The sequence below is a fragment of the Pleurodeles waltl genome, chromosome 6, assembly GCF_031143425.1.
Source record: "Pleurodeles waltl isolate 20211129_DDA chromosome 6, aPleWal1.hap1.20221129, whole genome shotgun sequence".
In the NCBI taxonomy this organism is placed as follows: Eukaryota; Metazoa; Chordata; class Amphibia; order Caudata; family Salamandridae; genus Pleurodeles; species Pleurodeles waltl.
This window is the reverse complement of record NC_090445.1, coordinates 670,416,225-670,429,330: the sequence shown is the minus strand read 5'-3', so window position 1 is coordinate 670,429,330 and position 13,106 is coordinate 670,416,225. Positions and strand designations below refer to the sequence as shown.

The following is a 13,106-nucleotide window of genomic DNA, read 5'->3' as shown; positions in this document are numbered from 1 at the left end:
TCCTGATATGTCTCCGAAGTGCTCCAGTAATTGTAATAGGCCCGGAAGTGAAGCTGTACACTTACATAGGTATATTAGCGCATCGTCTGCATAGAGGGGGATTCTATCTGGTACCCGTCTCCATCAGGGATACCCCATTGTCGTGCCCAAAGGCTAAGCTGAGCTGCAAGAGGTTCTATGGCTATAGCGAACAGAAGCAGCAATAGGGGGCATCCTTGCTTAGTACCTCGTCCTATGGGAAAGTTATCTGAAATGATCCTGCCTGTTTTGACCTTAGCTGTAGGATTGGAGTACAAGGTATCAATCCAGCTGATATACACGGGGCCGAATCCCATGGACTTCAAAGCTGCTCTTAGGAATGACCAACCAAGTGTATGAAATGCCTTTTCAATGTCTAAGGAAACCGCAACCCTGTCATAGTCTTGATTCAGAGGCGGCTGTAATGAGCTGCAATAACATGCGGATATTCAAGAAGGTGTTCCGACCGGGGATGAATCCTGATTGGTCTTCATGTATCGGGTTTGACATGAACGGCAGTATCCGGTTCACTAGTATCTTGCCTAATATCTTACAGTCTAGGTTCAGTAGCGATAAGGGCCTGTAGGATCGTACATCTAGCGGATCCCGGCCTGGTTTGGGTAGGACCACTATTAATGCTTCGCGATGGGAGTCCAAGAGTTGCCTCTTTATTTGGGGATCCTGGTGCATCTCTTGATACGGCTTAATCAACTGTGTTGTAAATGTCTGATAGTATTCCACCGGTAAGCCATCACCACCCGGTTCCTTGTTGTGAGCTAATTGTTTAAGTGCTGATTTTATTTTCTCTGAATCAATGGGTCTTTCCAATTCTAGTTGTTGTAATGGAGAGAGCTGAGCGAGGGGGAGTGAGCAAAAGAAATCCATTATCCCTGCCTCTGGGGAGGGTTAGGTCTCGCCTCATATAGTATGCTAAAGTATTGTTTAAAAGCATCATTAATGTCTGCCTGCGCGTTAACTATTATTCCGTTGTCGAGTCGTATAGTGCCAATAGGATTGCGTGGTGTCTCACCCCTAATCAACCATGCTAGTAGTCTACCTGATCGGTTGCCTTCTGAGTGCAGCGTAGCCGTATAATGGCGGTAGTCAAATTTCCGCAGGCGCATATCCGCTTCGTTCCTGCTGCTCAAGGAGGGCATCAGGTGTAGTAGTTCCCTGTGCCACCGCGCATTCCACGCCCCGTAAGTCTGATTTTGCTTGTGTCAGTTCCTTTGATAGCGTGCGTCGCAGTCCCCACGCGTTGACACGCAGCAGCCTCTCACTACAACCTTGTGAGCATCCCACTTTATTGCTCTCTCTATTGTCATTCCCATGTTTAGTTCAAAATATGTGGAAATATGCTCGGCCATTTCTTAACGGAATGGAGGGTCCATCAGCATTTCTGATTGCAGCCGCCATGTGGGTATTCTGGTACATGGTCCGCCACCATTGTACGGTGGCCACTAGGGGACAATGATCTGATAGGGATTTAGCCAAATAGGCTGCCTCCCTGAAAGCGCTAACCAGTTTTACAGAACTAAGCAGTAGGTCAATTCGGGTGTGTATCCTGTGTACCGGGGAATAGAAGAAATATTTCCTGTCTGGGGGGTGGGTAAGTCGCCACACGTCACCTAACCCCCTCTCGGATATCCACTTCTGAAGTGCCTTAGTGGTTTGCCTGCTAGGAGGTCCCATTAATGGTGGGTGGGACCTGTCCATATCCATGTCCGGTACGCAATTTAGGTCTCTGCCCCATATGATGGTTGGCTTTGGGTCTTTAAATAGCGTAGGCTGGATATACAAAAGGATTTTGCCTTGTTTTATGTTGGGGGCATATATCCCTGCTATGTTGAGCGGTCTACCATCTAGTGTACCCTCCAAAAAAACATACCGACCATTGGCGTCCACCGTATGGTAATCCACCACATATGGGACCACTGGTGCCACCCAGATCAGTACTCCTCTAGCGTGTGACGATGTGGTTGTACCATATAATTGCCTGCGCCATTTAGTGTCCAGAGCATGCAGGTCCATCGCCGTGAGGTGTCTCTTGTAATATTGCTATATGTATTTTGTATCGCCTCAAGTAGTTATAAATCCTAATGCGTTTAGTGAGAGTAATCATGCCTCTCACATTCCAGGTTAGTATGTTGTAAGCGTCACTGCTCATGTCACTTGAGTGTTGTGGTAAGGTATACGGACGAGACTTTGCCTATCTTGTGTTCATTACTCCCTCCTTGCTGTAAGTGTGATGATGTAATTTGGCATTTGCTAATATAAGAACAATAAATTAAATACAAACTCGCCAGGTAACGCCTAACATATAGAATGTATGCACAACAGGTGCAACATAGGGCAATAGTGCCAATCTTGTCTCCACGGAAACCCAAAGGGTTTGGTGGTGGGCGTGGGTGAAAGAGGTAGGGGTCGCGTGGGCCTGCGGCCCCTTCTAGGCCGTTCGCCTATTCCATCATGTCTATGTAGTCCATTGTTGTGCCTATGGTGCAGCGGCAGACCCCTTGAGGAACAGCGAGCAAGCCAATGCTTAGTCACTGTTGGCAGAAGAGTGCGTCCTCCATATCAACCCCTCGTGCAGTTTCCTTGCTTTACATGCAATGTCTTATCCAGGGGGCCTGGAAGTCAGCGGTCCAGATCTTGTGAGCACAGCTGGGCCCACAAGGCCACTCATGCCGATCAACACAGTACAGGTTGTCCGCTACCCGCGGGTGAGCTCAGGGCCGAAAGCCAAACCGGGACGCTGGAGCGGCACTGTGATGAGTTTGAGTCAGTGTACGTATTCTCCCAAAGAGGAGTATATTGGTTGGAGGAGAACTGGTTAGCTTCCTTTAAGGCCTGCGCTTGACTCGCAGCTGCCTGCTCTCTAGACGGATGTGCTGCATTTCCGGGTTTTTTCTTGCACCGTGGTTGAGGCGTGATCCATTCATTAATTTTGGTTGCATCTGTTAGTGGGGAAGCCAGTCCTTTAGCATGCACCCTTGTCAATGCGTCTTCCGTGGAAGGAAATACGTGTGTCTTCTCCCCGTCCACTACCCGGAGACGTGCTGGGAACAATAGTGAGCAATTCAGTAATTAATGTTGCATTCCCGTAAGAGCTGCTTAATCTTCATGAAGGAGGTCCGCTTCCATTGTACCTCCATGGTAAAATCAGGGTATGCAGTGATGGTGACCGCTTTGCGTGTCTGTGTTTTTATTGTGCTGTGTCTCCTTCTTGGGATATTCACCAGCACTGGTCTTTCCTCTCCTCAGCGAAAGGGTCGCAGTTCCATAGTAATATGTCCGCGTCGACCGGCCACTGGTCCAGTATAATGCCCACACAATGTACAATGATCCACTATGAACCCCTTCAGAGGCCCCAGGAGGGTTCAGGCGAGATATAATTGAGGATTATTTAAGGGCCGAGAGTGGAGCGCACTATCGAGCATCCGCACTGGTCGCGATCTTGACCACGCCCCCAACAGTTACACAGTTAAGCAGAGATATGTTTGGTTATTTCCATTGACGTGATCCTTGCTGTTCTTGAAGAAAACTTTTCAACACAGAAACAGTAATGTTGCAGTTTCCCAAGGCTCTTCTGGTATCTCACTGCCCTGTACGGCATTCATATTAGATTGCTGTTCTTGTAACTAGTTTGTCCTGATATCTCCAGATGATGATGGTGTAGAGTCGGCAGAATCAATATTTATGTAGAGGGCGGGTGCTTAGATGTTAAGACAACATGACGTTTTATAAAATTGTGCTTTGATTTGCTTGAAGCATAGCGTTATAGCTCACACTGTGGTGAGTTTGTAGAGTTTAGAGATTTATTGTGCAAGAAAACTGTGTATAAACCTTGATTTCAGGAGTGAGCCACAGATTTCCTGAATGTTTCTAGGGATGTTGCCCATTTTCTTGATGTTGCTGCTCATTTGGGACTCCGAACTTTTCAGATTCTGTATTGCTTTACTTCATGAGCATTCATGGCAATGACTTTGCATTTGCTTTTACAATTTCTATACCACATCTTTTGAATTTTTGTAATACATCTCTTTTAGTTTTTATTCCTGCCCAAGAACTCAATTATTGCTTCTGCTCTTTCTTAATTGACTATATTTTTTGATGTCATGTAAGGTGCCTTATCTTGGTGACACATTGCCTCATGACATTGCGGTTTAATGCTGTCTCCGTTTCATCCACCCATGGACGTGCTGTTGAGGTAATGATTTGGGGTGTTACATTTTAGTAAATCCCCTGCACCCACAGAATGACGTGGCTTACTGTGTCATAGCCTTTTTTTTCCTATTAGCCATGCTACACAGTCTTGGTGATGCTGTACAGCATGGATAAAAAACCTTGGCAAAGCCAGAAGCTCACAAAGACGGAATCTTTTGGCTTTGCTAATGATTGTTTTGAAGCTGGTGAGACTGGCAAAGGCTGCCAGGTGAGCCCCACCAGGTTGGGGGTTATTTGGCCATATTATTTCAAGCAAAATGCTGAATGTAGGATGCCCTTAAGGTGGACAGTGTTGGAGTCTGGGATGTCACGGAGCAGGGCATTGCCACCATTTAGAAGCAAGAGTACAAGGATTTAAACAGCACTCTAGAAGTCGCTTTCAGGGGGGGGGGGGGAAATGTTTCACTTTCTTTAAAAGAGAAAGCTGGAACCAGGCTATCCTGGTTTTTCTTGGGGAAAACTGGAACCAGGCTATCCTGGTTTTTCTTGGGGATGTGTTATTAAAGATCGGTGTCCAGGGCAAATACAAGAGACGTGGCATTGGATGAAAGTTGGCGATCCATTCCATCCAGGTTCATGTCGTTGAGACAGTTTGGACTAGTTAATGCTTTTTGTTATTAGTAAGCAGCAGAAATTGTATTTTGGTAGGGTTAAACATCAAGTAGATGCTAGACTTCGAGGTCTGGTTGAGGTGCAAGCGGTGTTTGAGATGTGGTATGTCTGGAACTTAAGAGGTCTTCAAATACAGATATGTGTCAGTGGCATATTAGTGAATGTTAAGGTTGCTCTCTGTGAGTTGAGCCCTTAGAGGCTCCATGTAGAGGCTGAAGATGACAGAGCCAGTATGGAATACTGGGGAACTCTGAGGGTGGCTTGACCTAAAGGTGCCTCTATAAATTAACGTGTCAGTTAGATGGGTAGGAGGAGAATCAGGGAAGCACTTTTTCCAAGAATACTCTTCAAGATTTAAGAGTGTGGTTTGAGAATGGTGTGGTCAACAGTGTCAAATGCAGCTTAGATTTCCAGTAATATCAATAGGCTGGAGTTATGGTTTATCTGTGGTCAGGGGTACCATCTATGATTTGTATTGTAATGTCACTGTGCTGCAACATGATCTGAAACTAGATTTATAGTCGCAGGAAATGGTTGGTGTTGAAGTGAACTTGAAGATGTGCATAAACTGCTTTTGCCATGATCTTTCTGATGGTGTAGAGGCTAGATAAGTAGATAGTTGGCTAGGTTGTCAGGATCCACTGTGGGTTTCTTCAGAAGTGGGAGTAACTGACCTTTTATGAGAGCTTCAAGGAAGAGGCTTCGAATGAGGGAGTTAATCCCCTCTACTAATATAACAAATTCATTTTTTTACATTGTGTTTCCTTAACATGTGAATTTCTCTCTTTAGGTTGGGTGTTTACCTGTCATGTGATTTTTCTGTCCATCTGGTCACAGCTCCTTAAAGTTATTTCCTTGGCTCCAACTCCACTGTTTTTCATTCTTCTTTCTCTGGATCCATCTCTTCATCTGTCTCTCATTTCGTTCTCAAGCTCGCTCTCTGTGCTTTGTCTTCCCTTGGTCTGTCTGCACTTCATAAGAGTGCGTTTGGTTAATTTGAAGCTACTAAACTCCATTTAAAGAGTTAAAGTTTGATTTGCCAATGTTTAAACTTGTGGTGATTCTGGTATTTAGCCATATGTCCATATGTGTTGTGATCACACAATAGACCACAAGCGCAGTAGAATAATTAATTTCTGTTGTCTTTAATTCATTTTTGCTTTCGTTCATGACAGGTCCTCTTATTACCACCACAGTCATTTCGCTAAGAGCTAAAGAAAATGAAGACGTGTGCCGCGAAAACAATCAGAAGAATGAGAAAATACCTGGCATCACTGATTTCCCAAGTAAGTGAGAAGTGAGTTAGCTGTAACCTGATAGTAATGTGCAGGATTATTTCCTCATATCCAGCAGATGCTCACATGGGCATATATAAGTTTGTAATGTGTTGGGCCTTCTGCAGGGGCATGCGCAGTTTAGGATAGTACAAGAAAGCCACCAGATACTGATTGCTGCCTCGGCTGAAATGCCTAATGGGAAGGCTCCCATGAACCTCCTAGTGACTAACACACGTCATGGATTGTACCATGATACCAGAACCCAGGAGGTGTCTATTGCTAAGTGCAGTGCATGTGGTCTGAGTAGCATCTTTCCCCCAAGCTGAAATGAGTTAACAAGATATTCAAAGCCAAAAACTTCAACAGGGATAGGAACATTTTAGGTAGGCAAAGGTTCAATAAATTACTTTGGAACACACAGATCCAAATCAGACTGTGACTCCTGTCAGTGGAAGGTTCAGAAGATGTATCTTCCTCCGGACAAAGATTGAACCTGTCTAACATGTGGAGGCATCTATGTTGGGTACATCAGGATGCCTCCCATCTGATAAGGGATTATCAACAGAGTGCCTAGTGGCAGGGTCCATCGCTAGCATTAATCTCTTAGAAAAGGAACTATTCCTTGTCACTTGCTTATTGCCTCGTCTGTCTGTTATCACGGTCTCTTTTCTCTGGGGGGACTTCCAATATTGCTTTAAAATAGTTGGAAATTGCTACCCGCGTGACATTTCTCAAAATTGGCCATGCCCATTAGTTGTAGTTCAGAGTCTTGGGCATTCCTTTTGCTGCTGGCCTTGTCAATATTTATTTTGTGGCAGAGAGGCATCTCTCTTCCATAGGCATGGGCTTCTATGATTCAAAGCTTAGAATGATATCAACAATAATTCACCCCATGCTCATCAGAACTGGGCATGGCGACAACGTTGTGTTTTGATTCTTTGTTATGTGAAATCCATTTTTAGAGCACACAATCACCACAGGTTTCTTGGTGCTATTCTCATAAAACAAAAAGATTTTTCTATTGACACATTAAAAGTTTGAAACAAATAGCCATGTTTTCTGTGAGTGTCTAAATTTACTAAGGTTGGTAACCGCACATAGCTCATTTAGAAGTCAACTCTAAAGTTTGAGGAGCAAACTAAGAAGCTTATTGTATTTAATTTTGAAAAAGTTAGCAAGTTTGCAGTGATGAGCCTAGAGTACTCAAAGGGGTGTAGCTTTTGATACAACTGTTAATGAATGCAGAGGCGGGTCCTTAAAGAGATAGTTGGACAGTACAAAGTATTTTAAACAGTCACTTCTCCTTCAGGAAACGGAAGACGAGCTTTATTAAATCTACAAGCAGCAAAGTCTAGACACACTGCATTATTTTGGATGGACTTCATGCTCCAAAAAAGGTAAACTGGAGCTCCAAAATATTGGAGATCGGCATAGCCCAGTCCTAATCCAATCAGAGCATACTTTTAGTATCGATATTTAAAAATCAAAACATTTCGCTTAAGGCATTTAAGGAAAAAATAAATTTGGAGACCACTGTGGAATTTGTTTTCATGATTTACTCCCTGTGCTCTTGTGCCCCTCACCAAGGGAACTAACTGTGGGAACTTTTCAGTGGCTTCCAAACCTTCCACTGTGTGCATATACTGATTTCTAGGTTCTTGGACATTATTTTGATTTTTTTTGTTAATTTCTGATCCATGGCACGTTTTGTGGAAGCCAGTCTGCTCTTGCTAAAAAAACCTCAAATTCCTAGAATTCCCTGCTCACTGCTTCATCTCCACCCTTACATGCCAAGTGTGGGTGGAGAAATTCAGCACACCTGTAGCTGGCAGGTGCTAGCCTGATTACACATTGGACATGTGATCACTGTAGCTCGCTTAAGCCCCAGTTTCCTTCTGTCTAGCTTTGTCCATTGCAGCAGTATTCCTGTTTGACTGACTCCATGTTTCCTGAGTTTTTCTATCATTGTTTCAAGAATTCCTTCTTTTCTGAGGTAGCACTATTTAGTGCATCATTGATGCCTGAACTGTCGCTCCTTCTTTATTCATCTTTGTCCCAGTGCCTGTCTTCTTCCCATTTACCTTAGTTCCAAAATCTTGTGTGCTACCCTCCTGTTCCTGCTGTCTTAGTTTCCATTTCCCTTGTGTGGTCTGTTGGTTCCTACCAAGCATGTACTTTGTTTTCTCTTCTTTTCTGTGAGGTACTCCTCTTTGCTAGTTACTGGTCTATTCTGGTTGTGTATTGTGGTTTTACACCCTTACCTTGCATGTTTCTGTTTGATTGCCAGGATTCGAAGCCACAGCTGACAACCTAGTGGGTGTTTCTTTTCCATGGTGAAAATTGTCTTTGAGTTACTTTTATAACATCACCGTAGGTATCAGCTCCACAGACCCTGCTTTTGCATGTATATCCTATTTGGTTGTTTGCAGTCTGTATCTGTAACAGCAGTTGTGGGTGAGGAACTTACTGAGCTTCAGTCTTATCATTTGGAGCTCCAGCGTGCTTTGCTCTACATTCCCTTTATTGTTTATGTTGTTTTAAATATATGCCTAGCGCATTCCTTCTGGGTGTTAGTAATTCTGAATGCCAAGCTGCCTTTTGAGTGCCTGTTCTTTCTGAACCTTGACTTTCTTGATTCCTTGTCTAAAATATTCTCCTCTGACTCTGTGTGATTTTGGGCAGCTCTGTAATAAGTATTCTGCTTACTTTATCAACCTGCCACCATATTTCCTGACATTTAATCAGAAATGGAGAGATTAGATTCAAGTTTAATTCGCAGACTCTTGCCGATGACCTGGTTATGGTAAGTTAGCCATTTGTTAGGTCAAGTTAGAGTCAAGCCATGAATAGTATTTGCTATTAACCACAATGACTTCTGTTTTATCAGTATTTACCTTCAGTCAACTACTGCCTATTCAGTTCTAGGTAGATGGAAGTAGATGACCCCTCTATATTCAACCATTTGCCAATTGGCCATGCAATTTGGATTTTCTAGAGTGTGTGCAAACATTTTTTGGCTTTGCCGAAGCCCGCAGCTAGCAAGGTGCAAACCTTAAATGTTTGATTTGCTTTGAATCAAAATACTCTAGTAACCCTTGACCTTGAAATTGTGATGCATTATAATTTCTCACTTATTGATGCAGCCCGTTAAAGGCTAGTAACGTTTCAGTCTTTGTGATGTATTCCTCAGCGGAGGTAATCTGGATGATTTCTACTCCAGGATAACCATCTCTCACTGGCTAGAGTAATGCCTGTTTTGGTAGGTTTGAATGTATTTGCCGTACCTAGCCCAAGGACTTGAAGTATGTCCTCAGTGATGACAGGTACTAGATTATCAAGCACTCTTGTTAATTTACTGAAGAAGCATTCCTTTATAAGTGAGTATATGTAGCCATTTATTGAATATGGCCAGATCTTTCATTGAATACGGGCATTTGTATTTTCAACAACATGATGCTCTGCAGGCGTAAGCTGTAAAATAAGTTTGGTCAAGATTGTGGATACAAAGGGGTGAGTATCTTTGAGTAGAAGTCCATCCAGACATGATTGAGCAATGAGAGCATCTGCCTAGCATGTTCAGTGCAGTAGAACTGGAGTTGCAGGATTGTTGTAAAAAAATCTAGAAGTACTTGTGAGTCTGACATCTTAGATGAACAATGGAAAAGGTTGAGAACCAATAACCAACATCTTCACGGATTCCTCAGTTTCCATGGCATACTGAGCTTCTTTGTTGGTGACAGCTCTACAGTGCTTGGAGAGTTATTTGACTAGTTTATATGAGTCCTGATTATATAACACTTGAAATGAATACTCCAGCAATTAGGGGATCTATATTTCAATAAATGGTGGTGGTTTTGGATAGCAGACTTGCAAGAGAGGAAGCCTGTTGTCTATGTAGATAAAGATGAAACTGACGGAACCTGTAAGCTGCCAGTAGCCTTCTTCCTGATGAGTAACATTGCTCAATCTCAGTGGGTATGTGACAAGCATATGCGATGAGTGCCCGCTTGCCGTTGTCTTTTTGCAGAAGGATGGCCTCTAGGTCAGAGGAACTGTTGACCACTTGCCAAAGCCTTGCCTTTGCCGAAGGTGACTGCTAGGCTGGTGAGACTGGTGTTCATAGCCAGGTCAGTCTATAGATTAATCATACTACTGGAGTCTAGTGAGCTCACATGTGGGGAGGGCATTTTTGGTAGTCTGGAGGGCTTGCTGACCCATCTCCAAGATAGATACCTGTCTTGGCAGCTCACAAATTGGGCTGAGGAGAGCAGTCAGTTTGCACATTAACTTTCTGCAGTAAGTCACAGTATGAAGGGACATACACACCTCAAGCCTGGTGTCACAGGGTGAGTCTTTTCATGTCTTAAAACATCTATGGCTCGTTAGCAAAACTGCAGGTATGGAATGGGTATCCAAATAGTCAGTGATGTTTTCCAAAATTCCCACATCATGAGTGATTGGTGCAACACTCATCATCTGCTGGTGTGCTTTGCAGTGGTGGTGTAGACCAACATGTCATCACTGACAGTAATCGTTCCTACAAGACTGGATAACACCTCTTTAACATAGTCCTGAAAATGTTCTGAACTGCTAGTAATACCTTTGTTTTGGTGTTTTCCGCACGTCTCAAGAATGTTGTGATGGAATGCAATGGAATTCTGAGTCAAGGAGGATCTAGTAGTAGCCAGGGTTCAGGTCAGCCTTATAGAACTATGCACCCATTTAACCTCGGTCTTTGACTTTTGGCACAATGAGGCATTCTCTGCAGATGGTAGTGTTGTGAGGTGCAAATGATTATGAATTGTTATCAAGTAGACATTTACAATGGCTTGCATTGCAATGCATATAATACATAATTAACATTCACAATGCATTGTATTACGTTGCATTGTTACCACAGAATATTTACTTTAAAAAACAAAGGTTACAGGGACGTTGTAGTTAGGATCTGAATTTACTCTCACAAAACCATAAAAATTCAGCCGTTATAGGTATGGTTAGCTCGAGTAGCGATAACTCGTGTCCTAAGGTAACTATAATTCGTGCCCACTACAACTCTCATTTCAGCTTCAGCGTCTCTCTGGAAAGTTTCTGGGTGATCCGTCAAGCGAGGGCTGAGAAAAAGTGGGGGGTCCCATAACACTTTATCCCATGCATTTTTCTGTAGGGTTTTTGAACAGGAATAGCGCCTGAACCACTGGACGGAATTGCACCAAATTTGGCAGAAAGGTAGCTCTTGGTCCAAAAAGTGCCCTTCTTGTTTTGATGTTAATCCGTTCAGTAGTTTTTGAGAAATTAAAGAGGCAAATTTGTGTATATATAGGGACGTGAAGGCTCCAGGAACCCTTCTGATCTTGCGCTGTGATCTGATTAGCTGCTAACACTTCAACCAGGAAATGTTGGCAGCCATGTTGGGACTTGGCTTCAGCTGAGTCCAAGAAAAAGAGATTAAAAAAGAAAAGGGTCCAGGGTAGTTACACCCTGACTCCTTAGCTCTGGTGCTAGGATCCCAGAGCAAAACATTTTTTTTTTTTTAATTTTTGCTGGGAGATGCCGCAGAATTACAAAAAAATATATATATATATAAAAAAAAAAAAACAAGGTTGGGGTCCCACGCTTGCTTAAATGAAGACCCCAGGAGGGCCAGGTCCTGGGGACATTGAAAGTTTAAATGCCAGGGGGCTGCCCGGTCCCTCTGCAGCACCGGAGACCGCCACCTCCCTGGGGCTAACAACAAATAGAATGCCGGGGCCATCTGGTCCCCCGCAGCCCCAGAGACTCCACCTCCCGGGGCTCAGAACTTATTAAATGTGGGGGGGCATCCAGCTCCCTGTACCCCCCCAATAAACCCTTCCTCCCCTACTCTTGCCCCCGCAGCCCTTGGGTCTGCCACATCCCTGAGGCTAAGAACAAATTAAATTTAGGTTGCCTAGGCAGATATGTGTACAGGCAAGACAGATGAAAACATTACTCCCACAAGCAGAGAGCTGCTATTAAAAGCAGCACTCTACTTGTGGGAGCAGTGCTGGCTCCCGCAGGATGTGGAGAGCAGGCTAGGACCACAGGGGCCACTGCTCTCTTCCCATAATAGGATGGAATAGAGAGCGAGGGAGAGTGGACTGTTATTGCAATGGTCTATCCATACAATGACTACAAAGTATTACACTAGCAAAATGTTTGGTTCAAACATAATAGTAGCTGTTAGAAATGGGGTCTCTATTTAGCAGAAATGTACACCCTTGTCCAAATAGGGATCACAATCCTAGTCAGGGTGAGTCACACACAATCAAAATGATCCTGTGCCCACCATCTAGGTTGGTACTGAACAGTCGGGCTTGACTTAGAAGACAATGTGTAAAGTATTTGTGCAATAAATCATACAGTAACACAGAGGAAACACCACAAAAATACACGACACAGGTTTAGAAAAATATATGATATTTATCTGGTTAAATTAAGGTCAAAACAATAAAGATCCAATAAGCACAAGTTGAGATATCACTTTTGCAAGATTAGAAAGAGTCTTAAATTTTAGAAATCAAGAGTTTTCTCTTGTTTACACAAAGTACCTGGTTTGTGTAAAAAAATAACATGCACAGAGACCGCAGAGGAGGAGATGTGTGGAAAAATAGGGTGTGTCAGATTTCCGATGCGGCACAGATGATGTGTTGTTTCTTTCCACGCTGCAAGGGGCTTTGCGTTGCTTTTCAGCGCACAGTCTTGGTTCCTCACTGCAATGCTGACTGTGCTGGGAAATCATGGGTATGCGGGAAGAAGTCACAGGCATTGCGTTGATCTGGTATGGTGATGCGTCTACTTTTCTGTTGCACAACAGGTCCTGCGTTGATTTTCCACTAAGGGAATCGGCTGCATCATTCAGGTTCTGCTGTGCGTCGAATTTCCAGTCGCAAGGCAGGCGATGTGTCGAATCTTCACTCGGGGAAGTCAGGCTGTGTCGTTCCGGCACAGCTG

The 13,106-nt window shown here is 43.7% G+C and overlaps 1 protein-coding gene across 2 annotated transcripts in view; it reads left to right on the top strand.

The window, feature by feature from the left end:
• The window catches only part of LOC138300138 (zinc finger protein 684-like), a 150,669-nt gene that overhangs the window by 18,062 nt on the left and 119,501 nt on the right, over positions 1-13,106 (top strand). For both annotated transcript variants that reach the window (XM_069239076.1, XM_069239075.1), the window contains exon 3: positions 6,033-6,143. In XM_069239076.1, coding sequence (XP_069095177.1) covers positions 6,033-6,143 — 111 coding nt within the window. The remainder of the gene's footprint in view (positions 1-6,032; positions 6,144-13,106) is intronic.